We start from the raw sequence: 22,419 nt of genomic DNA on the forward strand, positions 1-22,419 counted from the left end.
GTCTGAAACTACAGAACATCCTACATAGTTTTTCAAGCCACACAATTTATCCAGTCAAACGACTTATTATAACTGGTGACAATGCAACATCCAAATGCCTTGGTGGTTAAAGGGACAATAATTTGATAAATATAAACATTTTAAATATGACTTTAGTGCACAGGGTACGACAAATCAGAGTCAGGTCACCACAGCTCCTAGAATTTCACATCTCCTTAATTTTCAGATTGATATGGAAATAATACTTTGCTGATAAGAAAACATGTACTTGATACCTCAATTTTCCGGCTGACTTTTGTTTGGGAACATGAAACCTCAAATTTTTTTTTCATGATTCAGATAGAGCATACCATTAAAAAAATATTCCAATTTACTTAATTCTCATGGAGTCCTTTGTTGAAGAAAGAGGAATATACTACTTTTTTTTTTTTACAGCCTTTCAACTAGAGCTATTATCTAACTGTATTATTAATGACATCTGTTCCAAAACCTCTAATTAAAATAACTGCACCAACAAAAACTGAAGTGCAGATTATTATTTTGGGTCATCAGCAGCATTCCCTCTAAGGCCAGTTTTGTGAGTGGCCCAGTAGTGAAACAGTTAATTAGAGCAATTAGCCATTAGCAATTAACACTACACACAATGAGGACTGCAAGGTGTGGTTCCTTTATTAACTGTTTCACTGCTGGGCCGCTCACAAAACTGGCCTTTAGGGGGAATACTGGTCACTAGTTTGTTTTCCAGGGAAGGTACAGTCTTTATGGGCTAATTACATCTCCCTAATCCATGCAAAGATGAAATCCAGGATTTAATGCACTTTATGTAGACATTACAGTACAATGGTAAAATACTCTACTGCACTAAAATGTTTTATAATTGTGACTCCCTATGTGTTTAAAGTGATGGTAAACTCTCCCCTTTTTAAAATCAGATCTGGAATGTAAGCGCTATTTTATATGATGCATGCTCCTCCGCCCACTTCAAAAGTAAAATTTTCTGTGAGCTAACAGATTGAATTGTTGTCCAATCAGCGCTCTCCCCATATGGCACTTTTGTTGTAGCTAGAACATTGATTGGAGAGTAATTCAATCATTTAGCTGACAGGAAAATTGACTTTTGAAGTGGGTGGTGTAACGTGGGGTATTTGAATTTCATATCTATATTAATAACTAAGTTATAGCGCATCTTCATTACAGCTAATGAATTAAACTCCATCTAAAATAGCGCTTACATTCCAGATCTGATTTTAAAAAGGGGAGAGTTTACCATCACTTTAACCCCTATAAAGAAAGTACAATATTTAGGAACATACCATAACCCCTCAGATACCATAGAGGGGTCTTTGTACTGGTATTTGCAAGACCACATTCATTGTAAATTCTTTTAATATTATTATTATTATCAGTTATTTGTAGAGCGCCCACAGATTTCGCAAACCTTAGTAAATATTGCTTTAGTATAAAAGCTATTAGTGTAGATAAGCTACCTATGTACTGCATGTGTTTACAGCTACATTAGTGAACAATTTCCTACCTCATCCTGGTGTCAGGGGCAGGCACCGTCCTTCTCAGTAAACTTTTCTGGTCTATTGTGGGAAGCTGTCACTTCCGAAAGCTTTCAGCGGAAAGGCACTGACATCTATCTGATCATCCTGTTGGCTGGGCTACAGGAATGAGGAATGCTTTGAACCAGCAGCCTTGGGTCGGTGCCCCTGACACTCGCACCATACCTCTGTCTCCATCAAACCAGAAATAGCAAAACTTCTATTTTTGTTTGCGTATATATTTTTTTTATTTGTTTGTTTTGACCTGTTTCATGGCATCATGGGAAGTAGCTTTCCAAATATGCAGGTTTAGGGAACATAACCATTGCAGTGCTGTTTCCTGATCTTCTCAGCCATATAAAGTCAGCAGTATACCTGATGAGGTTTATGCATATGACTGGCAAAAAGCCCTTTCAGCAATATTTTACTGATAGTCACATGATTAAAGGGATATGCTCAATATTTCTCTAATGATCCTGCTTGGGAACCGCTCCGTAGTGGTCTTTAAATTGAAACAATTCTGTAATTTTTGTCGATTGATACGGATGAATCTATTGGTGAAGAAGTTACCTTAGCAAAAACCTGACAAAGGTTAATGTATTCAGCATAAGAATATGCCTTGTTTTTAAATAAGTGTAATATACTTTTTGTCCTATTTTAGTAGAAACAAAGAGAAAAATGACTACAGTGTATCTTTAACTATGTGTTTAATCTCTTTGCCAAGTAATACTTTTATATTATAATAAAATAATTTAAAGGGACATACAAGTACAAAAATAAAATGCTCTCATATGTTGGAGCATTTAGTTACTGCACTGTTGCTATGTGTGTTTGACCTCTGTAAAGGGATTAAACACATAGGGGGGGATAACAATCCTGTAGAAAAGTTTATCAAATGCTGCATTTGTAGAAAAATCATTAGATTAACTTTTCAAAAAGATTGTGATTGACCTACAGCTCCTGAGCAGCAATGTGCTACTGGCATCTAACACATCTGGTGAGCCAATGGCAAGAGACATATGTTTGTATCCACCAATCAACTGCTAGCTCCTAGTAGTGCATTGCTGCTCCTGAGCATGTATGATCTTTTAACAAAGGTTACCAAGAGAACAAAGTACATTTTAGAACAGACGTAAATTTAAAGTAAATCTGCTCTTTCTAAATCATGAAAGTTTAATTTTGACTTTCATGTCCCTTTAATTAATAAAGGCATTTTATTACATTAACATGTCCCTTTACATCTGTATCCAAAACAGAAAAATATTGCAAGAAAAAAAAAAAAAGAGATCAGTTACTCATGCACCTGTGCAGTGCACTAATTTGTAAGTATGCTTAAAGGGATAGTAAAGTCCAAATTAAACTTTAATGATTCAGATAGGGCATGTAATTTTAAACAACTTTGTAATTTGCTTTGTTCACTTGGTATTCTTTGTTGAAAACTTAACCTAGATAGTCCCATATGCTAATTTCTAAGGCCTTGAAAGACGCCTCTAATCTGAATGCATTTGACAGTTTTTCACAGCTAGAGGGTGTTAGTTTATGGGTTTCATATAAATAACATTGTGCTCATGCACATGGAGTTATTCGTAAGTCGGCACTAATGGCCTAAAATGCAAGTCTGTCAAAAGAACAGAGATAAGGAGGCAGTCTGCAGAAGTTTATATACAAGGTAATTACAGAGGTGAAAAGTGTATTAATATAACAGTGTTGTTTATGCAAAACTGGGGAATAGGTAATAAAGGGATTATGTATCTTTTCAAACAATAACATTTTTGGTGTTTATTATCCCTTTAAAGAACTGTGTCTTCCAAGCACTATTGACTACCATGTTCATTTCAAACAAAAACTTTATCAGTGCCAGGGTATAGCATCTTAAAAGCCAGTTAGTGATAGAGATTCAAATGATCCTATTACTCTTAAAATATCCTATATCTCCTGGCCTATTGCAGGTTTTATCATAGTTAATATGGAAAGAATAAGATTCAATGTTTGAAAATGAATCTGAGCAACCTATCCAGGTTTAGCAAGCCAAACCCACTGTCACTTTATACCAGTAGAAACTCAAAGGGTATATACATTATAAGAATCTTTCTTTCCAATAAACTTGCAAGTTGTTACACCATTGGGCTCCCTTGTGTATAAACTGTACAGAATATCACAGGAGAGATTACTTGGATGAAAGATCTTTTTTTTTCATGAATAAACCCCAAGTCTTCAAAAGAGAGAGGTATGAAAAATAATCAGTGGAAATCGTATCTGCTGATTCAGCTGACTCTTCTGGTGCCCTGTGAAACTCTCCCATTGATAACCATTTTCACACGCTCAACTGGTTTGTAATCTTGCTCCTCCGGAGATGCAATTTTAAATCTCATGTTTCCACTACTTAGATTCCAGGGATACCAGATGGATCTAAATTTCCTAGAGCACATATGGGGAGTTTATAGAGATCAGGAGAGGTGCACACACAGGAAGGGCTTATTAGTGCAGAAATCTCACCTCGGATGATAAAACCAATGCTGTAACTGCATTCATCACTTCTTGACAGCCAGCAGATGTATAAATATTTCATAATTTTATTTATTTTTTCTTAAATTCACTATTTTCCAGTCTCTGAGCAGTTCACAAACATATTGTTTTTTTGGTATCATTTAAGAGTAAACCTAGCTATGCTGAAAAGTAGCTCAGGAGCGTGCACATATCTTTAGCACTCTATGGAGGCAGTGTTTGCAACAATGTATAACATTGCTGCAGATATTATTGAAAACACTAATGTTATAGAATGCTAAAGACGCATACACAATTCTGAGCTCCTGTGAACCTACCTACCTTGGTTTACTTTTCAACAACAGATTCCAAGACAACAAAACAGATTTCATAATAGAAGTAAATCAGAAAGTGTTTTAAAAACTGTGTAAATCATGAAAGTTTAATCTTTATTGTCCCTTTTTGAAGGGACATGAAACCCAATTTTTTTTTCTTTAATGATTTAGGTAGAACATACAATTTTAAACAACTTTCCAGTTTACGTCTATTATCAAATGTCCTTAATTCTCTTGGTATCATTTGTTGAAGGAGCAGCAGTGCACTACTGGTTTCTAACTGAACACATGGGTGAGGCATTGACAATCGGTATATATATGGAGCCACCAATCAGCAGCTAGAACCTAGGTTATTTGCTGCTCCTGAGCTTTCCTAGATAAACCTTTCAGCAAAGGATAACAAAAGAAGGAAGCAAATTAAATAATAGAAGTGAATTGGAAAGTTGTTTAAAATGTTATGCTCTGTCTAAATCATGAATATCTAATTATGACTTTACTGTCCCTTTAAGCTAATTTTCATTTCTGGTTTTGTGTTTATCCCCAGCAAAAGGGTTAAATACAGAGTTAAACTCTTGCACTAGATGTGCTCCTGTGCAATTCTTTAACAGGAGAGGTACTATGATCTGCGTCTACATTTATAGAAAAGAGGTTATATAGCAAAGAATCAAGGCACTTCCAATATATCCACAAACAATAAGAATAGAATAATAAAATAATGTAAGCAAACAATACTCTATTTATTATTTGCAACTTTCCTAAATTTCTCTTAATTGTCTCTAAAATTACAGACAGCACCAGGGGTGCCTAAACTTAGAAATGAGCAGCTGTTGTATTTATTTTACAAATAATAGTTAAAGGGACAGTATACACCAAAATATTGTTATTGTTTAAAAAGATAGATAACACTTTTACTACCCAATTGGCTTAAATGCAACACAATAGATAATAAATAGCCATGTGATAAAGAGGCAGTCTGTAGAGGCTTAGATACAAGGTAGTCACAGGGGTAAACATTGTATTAATATAACTGTCGGTTATGCAAAACTGGGGAATGGTTAATAAAGGGATTATCCATCTTTTTAAACAATAACAATTTTAAAGTTGACTGTCCCTTTAAATTGTGAGAACACACATAAATATATTAACGTTACACAATATTAATCTGTTATACCACATAAGTCTTATGGAAAAATACAATTCTCAATATCATGGGCAAATATAAAAAAAATAAAAATAAAAAAAATCCTACAATACAATGCTAAACAACGTTCTATCCATGTCAGTGCTATATCTGTACGTCCCCAAGAGTGGCGAGCTTTCTCCGATACAGAGTAATAACTAGGGATGGGCAAATATTAAAAAAAATCCTACAATACAATGCTAAACAACGTTCTATCCATGTCAGTGCTATATCTGTAAGTCCCCAAGAGTGGCGAGCTTTCTCCGATACAGAGTAATAACTAGGGATGGGCAAATGTTTTGCAACATTCGAAAATTGATAAAATTTTAACACACTTGTTCGTTGCAAATTTTTAATGTTTGTACATTCTAACATTTGTTTAATATAATGGTATTTTTAATGCTCTCTTTAAATGTATATTCAAATTAGGCAATATTCAAAATAGAAACATTTAAATCAACATATTTGTATCTATTAAGTATCAATTTACTAAATTCCCTACCACAAGAACTGTTAAACTTCTGAATAGTATTTGTTAAATCGAATGTTACATTCGATATATCAAATGTGGATATTCAATCTAATCAATTTTGATTCGTTCTCTTTTTATCGTTATTTGAAAAGCAAGAATGTAAGATAAGGAGCCAGCCCATTTTTGGTTCAGAACCCTGGATAGCGCTTGCTGATTGGTGGCTACATTTAGCCACCATTCAGCAAGCAAAACCCAGGTGCTGAACCAAAAATGGGCTGGCTCCTAAGTTCACATATCAAGAGAATGAAGCAAATTTGATAGTAGGAGTAAATTAGAAAGTTGCTTAAAATTACATGCTCTATCTGAATCATGAAATAAAAAAAATTGGGGTTAGTGTCCCTTTAAGGTATAGGGAAGCAGAAATAAAATCTATAATCAATTGTTCACACGCATACAAGTTCTGGAGTAAAGTAATGTTTCATGATATGTAACGATGTTGGTTATCTCCGCTGTAAAATCTTTCTTGGCTATGATTCAAAGGTTAAATACCTTCCATAGCTTGGCGCTTCCAGACATCTTCATCAGATACAAGGAACATTCACAACTTTCGCTTGTTAAATTGTTACTGTAGAAGGTATTTTTTATTACTTTATAGTGCACTGGAATGTGAAGATGTTATAATTAAGTATTTAAGAAAGTTATGTACTCAATGATGCAATTAGTTTTTCTGCTGCTCTGGGAAATTACCTCCGAATCACCTAACAATTATAGCTGATATTTGCACATATTTCTTATAGCTGAAGGACAGGGGCACATGGAGGGGGGATGCAGCCCTTTTAGACAACCAGGGGTTATTCATTTGGAATATAATTAATAAAGAAAACACCTTCAGATCTATAACTGGAGGGAGAATTACAGTTAAGGGGCAAATGGGAGGGACAGACATTATGCTTGGGGAGGGACAGACATTATGCTTGGGGAGGGACAGACAGTATGCTTGGGGAGGGACAGACATTATGCTTGGGAAGGGACAGACATTATGCTTGGGAAGGGACAGACATTATGCTTGGGAAGGGACAGACATTATGCTTGGGGAGGGACAGACAGTATGCTTGGGGAGGGAGCTTGTACCCCCCCATAGAGACACCAGTGTACAAAGTTCTCAATATGTCCATAATCCATAATTATAATCTAAAAAAAGGATTATAATTCTGCAGATAAAGCACTATTTAAAGGGACAGTCTAGGCCAAAATAAACTTTCATGATTCAGATAGAGAATGTAATTTTAAACAATTTTCCAATTTACTTTTATCACCAATTTTGCTTTGTTCTCTTGGTATTCTTAGTTGAAAGCTTAACCTAGGAGGTTCATATGCTAATTTCTTAGACCTTGAAGCCCACCTCTTTCAGATTGCATTTTAACAGTTTTTCACCACTAGAGGGTGTTAGTTCACATATTTCATATAGATAACACTGTGCTCGTGCACGTGAAGTAATCTGAGAGCAGGCATTGATTGGCTAGACTGCAAGTCTGTCAAAAGAACTGAAAAAAGGGGCAGTTTGCAGAGGCTTAGATACAGGATAATCACAGAGGTTAAAAGTATGTTATAATAACTGTGTTTATGCAAAACTGGGAAATGGGTAATAAAGGGATTATCTATCTTTTAAAACAATACAAATTCTGGTGTAGACTGTCCCTTGCATTCAGATGCAATTTTAAGCAATTTTCTAATTTACTCCTATTATCAAATTGATTTCATTATCTTGCTATCTTTATTTGAAAAAGCAAGATTGTAATCTTAGAAGCCGACCCATTTTTGGTTCAGACCTGGGTAGTGCTAATAAAGCCTCTGGTCTGCCATATATACCAGCTGCTTGTATGCTACATTGTATCAAGCTGTCCCACTGTCTGGGTGTGTTTAGGAGTCTTGAAATTCCATGTTGTGAAGATAAAGGGTGAGCTGTGTAATCTTGTTAGCGGCACATTCCTCACTGCTATCCCTACCTGCATAATTACTAATCTTCTGAATTACTCAAAGGCTCCTGTGTTTCCAGAGACTCCGTCAAACTAAGAAATGACAATCTGTTTTGGTGCCAAGTTTTTAATTCACTGTGGGAAATCACATATCTACAAAGATAACTCTTCTCTTTCTAGTTTAAATGAATCCTAGATTTTTTTAAAGGGCTCTTTGAGAGATATATCTGTTGTAGTAGTTTGGCTATTGAAAAACAATTGCAGCAAACAATGTGTTCATTTATTCTGACAGTGTTAACACTTGGCTGATATGTTATTCTATAGCAACAGAACAGAAATATATTAGTGTCCCTTTAAGTGTAGAATGTGTACAAGTAGATTACACAATGCATACAACAAGAGAAGACTATGGTCAGTTGGGGACAGACCTCTCCAACTGATCACTCCCTGTGGGTAGAATTTAGTGAACATATTCCATAGAATAAGCAGGATTGAAGAATCGTCTCTCACTTGGGAGTTGCATTTTATTGCATATATAGCTAAATCTTATCTATTGGTATCTTAACATAGTTTTACTTTTCATAACTATATTAATACAATTACACATGTGGGAGTGCATCTGATGAATACCCTTGCATAATAGTCAGTAGAGGCTAATACTTGTTTACGAGCTACGATTTGAATGCATCATTAAAGGGACACTCAATTTCTCCAACATAGGTGTGTCCGGTCCACGGCGTCATCCTTACTTGTGGGATATTCTCTTCCCCAACAGGAAATGGCAAAGAGCCCAGCAAAGCTGGTCACATGATCCCTCCTAGGCTCCGCCTACCCCAGTCATTCTCTTTGCCGTTGTACAGGCAACATCTCCACGGAGATGGCTTAGAGTTTTTTAGTGTTTAACTGTAGTTTTTATTATTCAATCAAGAGTTTGTTATTTTAAAATAGTGCTGGTATGTACTATTTACTCAGAAACAGAAAAGAGATGAAGATTTCTGTTTGTATGAGGAAAATGATTTTAGCACCGTAACTAAAATCCATGGCTGTTCCACACAGGACTGTTGAGAGCAATTAACTTCAGTTGGGGGAACAGTGTGCAGTCTCTTACTGCTTGAGGTATGACACATTCTAACAAGACGATGTAATGCTGGAAGCTGTCATTTTCCCTATGGGATCCGGTAAGCCATGTTTATTAAGATAGTAAATAAGGGCTTCACAAGGGCTTATTAAGACTGTAGACTTTTTCTGGGCTAAATCGATTCATTATTAACACATATTTAGCCTTGAGGAATCATTTATTCTGGGTATTTTGATATGATTATATCGGCAGGCACTGTTTTTGACACCTTATTCTTTAGGGGCTTTCCCTAATCATAGTCAGAGCCTCATTTTCGCGCCGGTATGGCGCACTTGTTTTTGAGGACAGCATGGCATGCAGCTGCATGTGTGTGGAGCTCTGATACATAGAAAGGTCTTTCTGAAGGCATCATTTGGTATCGTATTCCCCTTTGGGCTTGGTTGGGTCTCAGCAAAGCAGATTCCAGGGACTGTAAAGGGGTTAAATATAAAAACGGCTCCGGTTCCGTTATTTTAAGGGTTAAAGCTTCCAAATTTGGTGTGCAATACTTTTAAGGCTTTAAGACACTGTGGTGAAATTTTGGTGAATTTTGAACAATTCCTTCATACTTTTTCGCAATTGCAGTAATAAAGTGTGTTTAGTTTAAAATTTAAAGTGACAGTAACGGTTTTATTTTAAAACGTTTTTTGTGCTTTGTTATCAAGTTTATGCCTGTTTAACATGTCTGAACTACCAGATAGATTGTGTTCTGACTGTGGGGAAACCAAGGTTCCTTCTCATTTAACTATATGTATTTTATGTCATAAAAAAATTTAGTAAAAATGATGCCCAAGATGATTCCTCAAGTGAGGGGAGTAAGCATGGTACTGCATCATCCCCTCCTTCGTCTACACCAGTCTTGCCCATACAGGAGGCCCCTAGTACATCTAGTGCGCCAATACTCCTTACTATGCAACATTTAACGGCTGTAATGGATAATTCTATCAAAAACATTTTAGCCAATATGCCCACTTATCAGTGAAAGCGCGACTGCTCTGTTTTAGAAAATTCTGTAGAGCATGAGAACGCTGATGATATGGTTTCTGAAGGGCCCCTACACCAGTCTGAGGGGGCCAGGGAGGTTTTGTCTGAGGGAGAAATTTCAGATTCAGGAAACATTTCTCAACAAGCTGAACCTGATGTGATTACTTTTAAATTTAAGTTGGAACATCTCCGCGCTCTGCTTAAGGAGGTGTTATCCAATTTGGATGATTGTGATTATCTGGTCATTCCAGAACCACTATGTAAAATGGAAAAGTTCTTAGAGGCCCCGGGGCCCCCCGAAGCTTTTCCTATATCCAAGCGGGTGGCGTACATTGTTAGTACAGAATGGGACAGGCCCGGTATACCTTTAGTACCTCCCCCCATATTTATAAAATTGTTTTCCTATAGTCGACACCAGAAAGGACTGATGGCAGACAGTCCCCAAGGTCGAGGGGGCGGTTTCTACTCTACACAAGCGCGCCACTATACCCATAGAAGATAGTTGTGCTTTCCAAGATCCTATGGATAAAAAATTAGAAGGTCTGCTAAAGATGTTTGTTCAGCAAGGTTCCCTTCTACAACCAATTGCATGCATTGTCCCTGTCACTGCAGCCGCGTGTTTCTAGTTTGATGAGCTAGGAAAGGCGATTATTAGTAATTCTTCTTCTTATGAGGAGATTATGGACAGAATTCGTGCTCTTAAATTGGCTAATTCTTTCACCCTAGACGCCACCTTGCAATTGGCTAGGTTAGCGGCGAAAAAATTCTGGGTTTGCTATTGTGGCGCAGAGCGCTTTGGTTAAAATCTTGGGCAGCGGATGCGTCTTCCAAGAACAAATTGCTTGACATTCCTTTCAAGGGGAAAACACTCTTTGGCCCTGACTTGAAAGAGATTATCTCTGATATCACTGGGGGCAAGGGCCACGCCCTTCCTCAGGATAGGTCTTTTCAAGACCAAAAATAAACCTAAGTTTCGTCCCTTTCGCAGAAACGGATCAGCCCCAAGGGCTACGTCCTCTAAGCAGGAAGGTAATACTTCTCAAGCCAATCCAGCCTGGAGACCTATGCAAGGCTGGAACAAAGGAAAGCAGGCCAGGAAACCTGCCACTGCTACCAAGACAGCATGAAATGCGGGCCCCCGATCCGGGACCGGATCTGGTGGGGGGCAGACTCTCTCTCTTCGCTCAGGCTGGGGCAAGAGATGTTCTGGACCCTTGGGCGATAGAAATAGTCTCCCAAGGTTATTCTCTGGAGTTCAAGGGGCTTCCTCCAAAGGGGAGGTTCCACAGGTCTCAGTTGTCTTCAGACCACATAAGAAGACAGGCATTCTTACATTGGGTAGAAGACCTGCTAAAAATGGGAGTGATTCATCCTGTTCCATTAGGAGAACAAGGGATGGGGTTCTACTCCAATCTGTTCATAGTTCCCAAAAAAGAGGGAACGTTCAGACCAATCTTAGATCTCAAGATCTTGAACAAGTTTCTCAAGGTTCCATCGTTCAAGATGGAAACCATTCGAACACTTCTTCCTTCCATCCAGGAAGGTCAATTCATGACCAAGGTGGATTTCAAGGATGCGTATCTACATATTCCTATCCACAAGGAACATCATCGGTTCCTAAGGTTTGAATTCCTGGACAAGCATTTCCAGTTCGTGGCGTTTTCTTTCGGATTAGCCACTGCTCCTAGGATTTTCTCATAGGTACTAGGGTCCCTTCTGGCGGTGCTAAGACCAAGGGGCATTGCTGTAGTACCTTACTTGGACGACATTCTGATTCGAGCGTCGTCCCTTCCTCAAGTAAAGGCTCACACGGACATTGTCCTGGCCTTTCTCAGATCTCACGGATGGAAAGTGAACGTGGAAAAGAGTTCTCTATCTCCGTCAACGAGGGTTCCCTTCTTGGGAACTATAATAGACTCCTTAGAAATGAGGATTTTTCTGACAGAAGCCAGAAAAACAAAACTTCTAGACTCTTGTCGGATACTTCATTCCGTTCCTCTTCCTTCCATAGCGCAGTGCATGGAAGTGATAGGTTTGATGGTAGCGGCAATGGACATAGTTCCTTTTGTGCGCATTCATCTAAGACCATTACAACTGTTCCTGCTCAGTCAGTGGAATGGGGACTATTCAGACTTGTCTCCGAAGATACAAGTAAATCAGAGGACCAGAGACTCATTCCGTTGGTGGCTGTCCCTGGACAACCTGTCACAAGGGATGACCTTCCGCAGACCAGAGTGGGTCATTGTCACGACCGACGCCAGTCTGATGGGCTGGGGCGCGGTCTGGGGATCCCTGAAAGCTCAGGGTCTTTGGTCTCGGGTAGAATCTCTTCTACCGATAAATATTCTGGAACTGAGAGCGATATTCAATGCTCTCAAAGCTTGGCCTCAGCTAGCGAGGGCCAAGTTCATACATCAACCATCAGGGGGGAACAAGGAGTTCCCTAGCGATGGAAGAAGTGACCAAAATCATTCTATGGGCGGAGTCTCACTCCTGCCACCTGTCTGCTATCCACATCCCAGGAGTGGAAAATTGGGAAGCGGATTTTCTGAGTCGTCAGACATTGCATCCGGGGGAGTGGGAACTCCATCCGGAAATCTTTGCCCAAGTCACTCAACCGTGGGGCATTCCAGACATGGATCTGATGGCCTCTCGTCAGAACTTCAGAGTTCCTTACTACGGGTACAGATCCAGGGATCCCAAGGCGGCTCTAGTGGATGCACTAGTAGCACCTTGGACCTTCAAACTAGCTTATGTGTTCCCGCCGTTTCCTCTCATCCCCAGGCTGGTAGCCAGGATCAATCAGGAGAGGGCGTCGGTGATTTTGATAGCTCCTGCGTGGCCACGCAGGACTTGGTATGCAGATCTGGTGAATATGTCATCGGCTCCACCATGGAAGCTACCTTTGAGACGAGACCTTCTTGTTCTAGGTCCGTTCGACCCACTCCAGCTGACTGCTTGGAGATTGAACGCTTGATCTTATCAAAGCGAGGGTTCTCAGATTCTGTTATTAATACTCTTGTTCAGGCCTGAAAGCCTGTAACCAGAAAATTACCACATAATTTGGTATATCTGTTGGTGTGAATCTGCAGGATTCCCTTGGGACAAGGTTAAGATTCCTAAGAGTCTATCCTTCCTTCGAGAAGGATTGGAAAAAGGATTATCTGCAAGTTCCTTGATGGGACAGATTTCTGCCTTGTCTGTGTTACTTCACAAAAAGCTGGCAGCTGTGCCAGATGTTCTAGCCTTTGTTCAGGCTCTGGTTAGAATCAAGCCTGTTTACAAAATTTTGACTCCTCCTTGGAGTCTCAACCTAGTTCTTTCAGTTCTTCAGGGGGTTCCGTTTGAACCCTTACATCCCGTTGATATTAAGTTATTATCTTGGAAAGTTTTGTTTTTGGTTGCAATTTCTTCTGCTAGAAGAGTTTCAGAATTATCTGCTCTGCAGTGTTCTTCTCCTTATCTGGTGTTCCATGCAGATAAGGTGGTTTTGCGTACTAAACCTGGTTTTCTTCCAAAAGTTGTTTCTAACAAAGACATTAACCAGGAGATAGTTGTGCCTTCTTTGTGTCCTAATCCAGTTTCAAAGAAGGAACGTTTGTTGCACAACTTGGATGTAGTTCGTGCTCTCAAATTTTACTTAGCAGCTACTAAGGTTTTCAGACAAACTTTGTCTTTGTTTGTTGTTTATTCTGGTAAACGGAGAGGTCAAAAAGCAACTTCTACCTCTCTCTCCTTCTGGATTAAAAGCATTATCCGATTGGCTTATGAGACTGCCGGACGGCAGCCTCCTGAAAGAATCACAGCTCACTCCACTAGGGCTGTGGCTTCCACATGGGCCTTCAAGAACGAGGCTTCTGTTGATCAGATATGTAAGGCAGCGACTTGGTCTTCACTGCACACTTTTTCTAAATTTTACAAATTTGATACTTTTGCTTCTTCTGAGGCTATTTTTGGGAGAAAGGTTTTGCAAGCCGTGGTGCCTTCCATTTAGGTGACCTGATTTGCTCCCTCCCTTCATCCGTGTCCTAAAGCTTTGGTATTGGTTCCCACAAGTAAGGATGACGCCGTGGACCGGACACACCTATGTTGGAGAAAACAGAATTTATGTTTACCTGATAAATTACTTTCTCCAACGGTGTGTCCGGTCCACGGCCCGCCCTGGTTTTTTTAATCAGGTCTGATAATTTATTTTCTTTAACTACAGTCACCACGGTAACATATGGTTTCTCCTATGCAAATATTCCTCCTTAACGTCGGTCGAATGACTGGGGTAGGCGGAGCCTAGGAGGGATCATGTGACCAGCTTTGCTGGGCTCTTTGCCATTTCCTGTTGGGGAAGAGAATATCCCACAAGTAAGGATGACGCCGTGGACCGGACACACCGTTGGAGAAAGTAATTTATCAGGTAAACATAAATTCTGTTTTTAAACAACTTTCCAATTTACTTCCATTAACAAAATGTGCACAGTCTTTTTATATTTAAACTTTTTGAATCACCAGCTAGTACTGAGCATGTGCAAGAATAAGTGTGTATGCATTTGTGAATGGCTGACGGCTTTCACATGGTACGTGTATGCATTTGTGATTGGCTGATGGCTGTCACATGGTACAGGGGGAGTGGAAAAAGACATAACTTTTAAAATTGTCAGAAAAAAAAATACTACTCATTTGAAGTTCAGACTAAGTGCAATTGCATTGTATTGTTATCTTGCATTTATTGATTATGCAAATGTACTGTGACTGGTCCTTTAAGATAAATGGCAGAAGTAATTTTACAGGAAGGGGTGCAGGGTTTTTTTTCTGCACAAGATACAACCTCCCCTTGTCTGAGGTTTTGGTGCCAGTCATATCACCCATAATATTTCTGGCAGTTACAGACACTCTAAAGTGACATGCTGATTCATTAGAGAATTTAGCATTTGCATTACTGGCCTCAGCTTATGTTTTTAAACCCAGCAGAGAAGTTAAACACATATGTAAAGACATGCTCGAGAAACACAAGCATTACAGCTCCCAAGCAAAAAACTTGGCTCACTGGTCATGTTCTGCTAGGGAGCTGCACTGCTTGCAGCTCTTTTAAGGGACTTGATATATGTACCCCATTGCGGTATATCAGTAATACAAAATTACACACCGTAACAAATTAACGCTTTTAATTTTGTTTTAGAATGTCCCTTTAAATACAATCCTAAAGATAAAAAGCTTGTGGGGTTTTCCCCCCAAAGAAATGCCACAGTCACACCCAACGCCCTGCCCCATCATAGTCTGTGGTCTGACCTCAATAGAAGCTGTGGTTAGCTCTGATTTGGTAATAAATACTTTTATAGACCACATATTTTTAGCCACAACTTTAACCCTTGTAGTGTTCTGCAGCAGTGTTTCTCAACAACAGTCCGAGTACCCCCAACAGGCCAGGTTTTAATGATAGCTGAACCAGTGCACAGGTTAAGTAATCAGATGATCAGTAACCATGGTTACTAATCAGCTGATTATTTTATCTGTGAACTGGTTCAGCTGTAATGAAACCCTGGGCTGTTGGACGTACTTGAGGACCGCGGTTGAGAAACAATGTTCTCCAGTATAAAACGTAAGAGGGGAGAAAACCGTAGTCTATAAAACCTGCTCTGGAGTGTTGTGTGATTTCCCATTTATCAGCCAGCAGTGATAGAGTGGGCTCAAGAAATGTAAAAATGTGTTTTGCACAAGAATATTAGTACCTGCAAGTTTAAATTTCCTCATGCCTGGCACATGCTGCAAATGTCACAAAAAAGTAAACCATATCTCAAAGTATAGGCACCCTTGGGGGGGGGGGTAGAGTGAGTGGTTTGTATATAACAGGGTGAAATAAATATTGCCCAATGTTTAATCCTAATCCCTATGTTTTGTGATGACACAGGCATTTCTACAGTCTGTCACTTACTGACATTCTTGGGTAGCAAGGGGTTAAACACATGTTGAGACAATCAGGTGTGGTATACACACATGTCAGCCACTGGCGTGTTCTGCTCATTTAGCCTGGGGTGTGATCTTAACTATGTGTTTAATACCTTTTCAGGGGTTAAAGCCATACTTACCAAGGGAGATTTGTGAAATAAAATGTTGTAATAAATAAGGCTTTATCATGTCCCTTTACTACTTGTTTGCGAGATTGCTGTTGTGTGTGTGATAAAAAAGTAATTTACAAGTCCTATTCTCAAAGCATTACCATTTGTGTTGCTGTATGAATTCAGAACTTTGGCATGATGAAAAGGTCACATCAGTGGGAAATATTAAAGCTAAAAAAATCTTGGTTTACAGGATGCAAATGTCTTCAGCCTTGAGCCAATTGCAGGAAAATGCAAGATTAGGCCAGAATATATTCATAGAGCTAGGTTCTTAAAATAATTCTCTCTCTCTCTGGTTCATAGTGATCCGAGCCAAGGTGGTTGGAAAAAAAATGATGAATGATGGACCTTTTGGAACCATGCGCTACACAGTCAAACAGATGAAGGTCAGTAGACAAATATATGTGAGCTTTGTATGAGAATCATATTCAGGTATATGTGGTGCTGGGAGGTAAACTCTTCAATACTAAAACATAGGAGCATTAATTAAAAAACAAATTCAAGTCAATAGATAATAAATAAAAAGTCATGTGATCAGGGAGCTGTCAGGAAAGGCTTAGATACAAGGAGGCATATTTATCAATGTGCGAGCGGACATGATACGAAGTAGCGTATCATGTCCGCCACACTTCGATAAATGCCGACAGCATACATTGTCGGCATTCATCATTGCACCAGCAGTTCTTGTGAACTGCTGGTGCAATGCTGCTCCCTGCAGATTCGTGGCCAATTGGTCGCTAGCAGGGGGTGTCAATCAACTCAATCGTATTCAATCAAGTTGATTTCTGTCCGTGGCCTCAGAGCAGGCGGACAAGTTATGGAGCAGCGCTCTTTAGACCACTGCTTCATAACTACTGTTTCTGGTGAGCCTGAAGGTTCGCCGGAAACAAGGGACATCCATCTCCATACGGAGCTTGATAAATATGCCCCAAGTTAATCACAGAGGTAAAAAGTATTATAATATAACTGTGTTGGTTATGCAAAACTGGGGAATAAGTAATAAAGGGCTTATCTTTCCAGAAGTGGCAACCCTATACATGATAGACTATTTTACAGCTGTGACAAGAGGTCGCTATACATTTTATGAATTTCGCAATTTTCGTGTTGTGATGCTGCAGAATATTGTTAGCGACATATTAATTTCATAAACCGGTTTTACAGAATCTAGGCCAAATTGTTTCTTAACATTTTCTGCAGCTGTGGTGTCTTGGGCAGAACCCATTCTGTTGCTAGAGTGATATACTGACTATATTAGCTGAATGTGTATCGCATAAATAACACCCCCTGTATGTGGCCTCAGAAGTATCCCAGGGTCTAGTGCATTTATTTAGCTTGTATTCAACTCAACCTCAAACTAATGGCTTGTTCATAGTGACTTACTTTTATTAAAATAATATAAAAAGGTATTGTAGAGACTAGAGGCAATAAGACACTAGGTACTGATGCTGTGATCATTACCACAATGACTAGAACAGATCATTACTAAAACCCTTGTCAGTGCTGCCTCGTAGCAGAGCTACATTTGTAAAAATTGGGCAGAGGAACAGAGCTACCCCTAATGCCACTAGAGATATAGGAACATGGATCATACAAATGATTTGTTTGAAAATCTATTCTGTTTAAAAGTCAGTAGTGCGATTGGGATGTAAGCTCCAACAGAAGTGCTTAAAAAATGTAGCTGAGCTATGAGCAGAGGACTTTTTATTGTCTGGTGGGAAAAAAAGTATTCTCTGCTGAACAAGTTACAGCTTACTAAAAAATGTGTTTACAAAGGAATATTACTAAATATAAGAGTCTGATTTAGACAGTTTCTAGGACCTGCAACCAAAAGCCAAAGCTCAGTCTAGCAAATATGTAATCACGTGACCTCATTATGCACTTGCTAGAGTCTGCAGCGTATTTGTTGTTTTAGGTTTCAACTTTTAATTCCAGCATGTGATATTTACTTATTTTTTTTCTGATTCATGGTAAAATGCTCTTAAAGCAAGAAGTTATTTGTTTTTTTTTTAAATGTTGAGTAAAATGACCTTGTGCCCCCACTCTCCCCTCTTGAGGCTGCTGGGAAGACAGGAGTGGCAAAAAAACGTTGCCAATGTTCAACCCTGAGACTTCTCCTGAAAGATGTAATTTTTAAATTCTAAGATAACAAAGTGCTTAGAAAATGTAATCATTATGGACATTGCAGTTTAGCCAATCATTTTAACCCCTTACTGCCAGAGAGGCTTGCAATGCATTGTGGGCTGATTGTGGCAGCCAAGTCTTTAAAATGTGTGTGTAACAGAGAACACATTCAAGTCTCTATGCACCCTTTCTCAAAGGGGATTCACAAGGAGTTAAAGCTGCGGCTGTGACCTCCCAGTCATGGGGCTGGCTCGGTTCCTTACCAAGAAAGCCAGATTTTGGCACTGGGTCTAAAAACCTGCAACTTATTAAGCATAATAAAGCTACAGGGAGATGCAAGTTGTCCACATGTCATTTGGAAAACAAAGGCGTTATTTAAACAGAGGGGCCGCTTGTTGGAATTTAGATGCAGGGCGTATGAAATTAGCAAATAGGGGATAAGGATAGATTTACCGCCAAGTGAGGCTTGATAAAGGTGAAGGAATAAATGCCTTACAACAGACATGAACAGGCGCTTTATTTTATCCTGTACTGAATTTGCTCTGATCTAACAATGACATTCTAACAAATTTCAGAGGCTCATACATGCATCACTGAAGCTACTATACTATAACATTGTGTGTGTGTATGTAATTATATATATATATATATATATATATATATATATATCTCAATTTTGTTAACGCTACAACATTTAACTGTTGTACAAAAATTTCCCAATATACTTGCATTAGAAAAAAATGTTTCTAATAATATATTCCTGTTTCAAGGGCAAATATACAAATGCATTTCAAAGTGAGCGTCTACTCAAAAATGCAATAGATGCACTAACTACACACAGCATATCTTTACGTCCCCCTTAATCAGTTATAGTTTTTACTAGGAACATTTTGCTAATACAAATGTATTCCAAAAGTAATGCTATTCAGAACTGTAATATGTCCCTTAAACACAGATCTTAGGGTGGAAGAAACACACTGCAAGGTTTAGAAGAAACACACTGCAAGGTTTAGAAGAAACACACTGCAAGGTTTAGAAGAAACACACTGCAAGGTTTAGAATTAGCAGGATAAACAAACGTGTTCCTTTTAGCAATACATGTAATACTAAGGATTTGAAGCCTACTGGTATCTTTTTCAATGTCAACAAAAATGGACCAAAGAAATGCAAGTTTCATCCATAACTGCCACAAGGCATAGGGGTGCCTGGCACAAGGCATAGTGGTGCCCGGCACAAGGTATAGGGGTGCCTGGCACAAGGTATAGGGGTGCCTGGCACAAGGTATAGGGGTGCCTGGCACACAGTATCATGGCAGTATAATAGATGCCAGTTACATAGTGCTGAATATACAGGCCATAACAGTAATTCATTTCTGTAAACATCCTTGGTTTGAGTCATTCATTTTCCCTATCAAATCCAGATGATATAAAACAGCCTTTTATCAGTGGCCAAAAGTAATTTAAGCCTAATCAATTCCTTTTGTGTCCATTGTTGCATTTTATGTCTGTTTATTTGCCAAACTGCTGTGGAGTTTTCCAGTGTGAATGCTACCTGGTGTTCTTTGTAAAACATTTGTGTGATTGCTACACAAAGCACATCCCTTTTATATTAGATTTCAAATTCTCCTAATCCAGCACTGTTACTATATTCTGCACCCTTAAAGGGACATGAAACCCAAACTTTTTATTTCATGATTCAGGTAGAACATACAATTTTAAACAACTTTCAAGGCAAAGTAGATAAGAGAAGTAATGCGGAAATTTGTTTAAAAATTTATGTCCTATTGAATCATGAAAGAAAAAATTTGGGTTTCAAATCCTTTAATTGTGCTTTAGCGCTAATTTAGTTTAGGTAATTTATTTGAATAACTGCTTAAAGGGACATACCCCTTTTTATATGTATGCATTAGACTTATTTAGTGCATTTTAACAGACCTATATTCAAAACTAGATATTTTAGCAGCTTTTAAATCCTGGAATTTTATTAGAAAAGTGTGCATTGGTTTGCAATCCCAGGACATACCCCTTTAAAAGCCTTTTTAATGTTTATGTTCTTTTACTGTGACCAATTTGGAACAGATATAAACAAGCTCCGGCATTAATCACCCAATCACTGTGCAGTATGTAGGAGGGTCGGGTTCTGGATTACACTGAATGCACACCAGGGGCTATATTTATGAAGCAGCGGATGCTGCTTATTCTGCGCAAGCCTTCTGGCTCGCTGGAAATGTAAGTTAAGAAGCAGCGGTCCGAAGACCACTGCTCCTTAACTCGTCCGCCGCCTCAGAGGTCGGGATGATTGACACACCCTGCTAGCAGCCGCGAATGTGCAGGGGGCGGCATTGCACTATCATTACACTAGAAATTCTTGTGCAATGTTAAATGCCGACAGCGTATGCTACAGTGCATCATGTCTGTCCGACATTTGTTAAATCGGCCCCCAGGTATCCAGCCTCTCTTAAAGGCACACTTAAGTCAAAATTAAACTTTCATAAATCAGAGTAGGCAATTTAATACAAACTTCAACTTCTATTTTCAAAATATGTACACTTTTTTTGTGTGCATACTTTCTGATGTACCAGCTGCTGCTGAGTATGTGCAACAATAGATCAGATACATGTTTTTTTTTTTTTTTGTTTGTTTTTTAGATGCAGCAAAGATAAAAATGACTTTTCCTTCAAATATTCTCTTAAAGTACCATAGCATTTTACAAGTTTTAAATGATGTTACCAACATATACTTCATATAATGTATATAGTTTATTTATACTATCTATTTTTCTTAAAATCAAAGTCTACATACAAAAACAGTATTTATTTGTATTACAGTTGAAGTTTCTTAAAGGGTTTACAGTCATGGTAGGGTTAATTGTATTATGTCAAGAATAGGCAATTGACTTGTTGTCTTTTTACCTCATAGATGTACCGAGGCTTTAATAAGATGCAACATGTGCAGTATATCTACACTGAAGCTTATGAGAGCCTGTGTGGGGTCAAGTTGGAAGTCAACAAGTACCAGTATCTAATAACAGGTAAGGTACTGCATTGCAAAACTTTTGTAGAAAATCATAAATTCCATTACTATATTTGTACCAGCATCCTCTGCCAAATGTATATTCTGCCTACTCAGGGTACCACAAGGGGAATATGATGAAGAAAACAATTTCTACTTATAAATTGCATCTTTATCTGATGCATTAAAAATGTATAGCATATATAACAGTCATGTTTATTTGCCATTTAAATCTAGAAAATACATTTGCAGGGACTGTTTCTGAGATGTAGAATTGCAATTTTTGCGAGTGGAGGTGGGTATTCAGAAATATCTGACCAACAGAATATTATCTTCTTTAGATTTGGATAAAAATACAAGCTTGAGGAACTATAGCTATTATATTTCAGCTCCGCTCTACTGGGCAGTCAACAGTAAATTCAATCAATTCTTGCTTATGTCCAAGGATATTGGCAACACACACACACATATATATATATATATATTCCTTTCAACAGATCAACCCACCGGTGCCAGCTGCCTGGGTATGGATATGTATGTGTGTGTGTTACGGGTAGAGTCAGATATCCGGGTAATCTGACATTACCCAAGCGGCTGTGGGTAAAGCCCGATGTACTGTAATTCCCCCATCTACACTTTTTTTTGCCTCTGCAAACCTTGGGGAATGAGGTTTAGAAGGGGGGCTTTGCCCCCTTGAACTCCCCAGGCGGAGGCAAAAAAGATAGTGAAGATGGGGGAATTACAGCGCATCGTATATATGTTTGATGCAATGAATAAATGAGGAAATTTATGATCTTACATCAGGCTTTACCCACAGCTGCTTGGGTGATGTCCATTTTACCTGGGTAATCCTAGGACCATTTATGAATAGACCCATCTCAATGCTTATTCTTTTATTGTTAATGAATCCCACAACTGATGATAAAAATTCTATTTTTGTCCTTTTATTCCCCTCCTGTTTAGGACGAGTATATGATGGCAAAGTGTATACGGGTCTGTGCAACTTTATCTCTCAGTGGGAGAAACTTTCCCTTGCACAACGTAAAGGACTCAATCATCGCTATCATCTGGGCTGCAACTGCAAGGTG

General features: G+C 38.7%; 2 protein-coding genes across 2 annotated transcripts in view; one reads left to right on the forward strand and one right to left on the reverse strand.

The window, feature by feature from the left end:
• The window catches only part of SYN3 (synapsin III), a 694,683-nt gene that overhangs the window by 341,253 nt on the left and 331,011 nt on the right, over positions 1 to 22,419 (reverse strand). The gene's annotated exons all lie outside the window — the stretch shown is intronic.
• Positions 1 to 22,419, forward strand: part of TIMP3 (TIMP metallopeptidase inhibitor 3) — a 44,757-nt gene that overhangs the window by 18,589 nt on the left and 3,749 nt on the right. The window contains exons 2-4 of the mRNA XM_053718969.1: positions 16,503 to 16,585; positions 21,239 to 21,350; positions 22,295 to 22,416. Of these exons, the coding sequence (XP_053574944.1) occupies positions 16,503 to 16,585; positions 21,239 to 21,350; positions 22,295 to 22,416 (317 nt within the window). The remainder of the gene's footprint in view (positions 1 to 16,502; positions 16,586 to 21,238; positions 21,351 to 22,294; positions 22,417 to 22,419) is intronic.

The sequence above is a fragment of the Bombina bombina genome, chromosome 6 (assembly GCF_027579735.1).
Source record: "Bombina bombina isolate aBomBom1 chromosome 6, aBomBom1.pri, whole genome shotgun sequence".
NCBI classification, from domain to species: domain Eukaryota; kingdom Metazoa; phylum Chordata; class Amphibia; order Anura; family Bombinatoridae; genus Bombina; species Bombina bombina.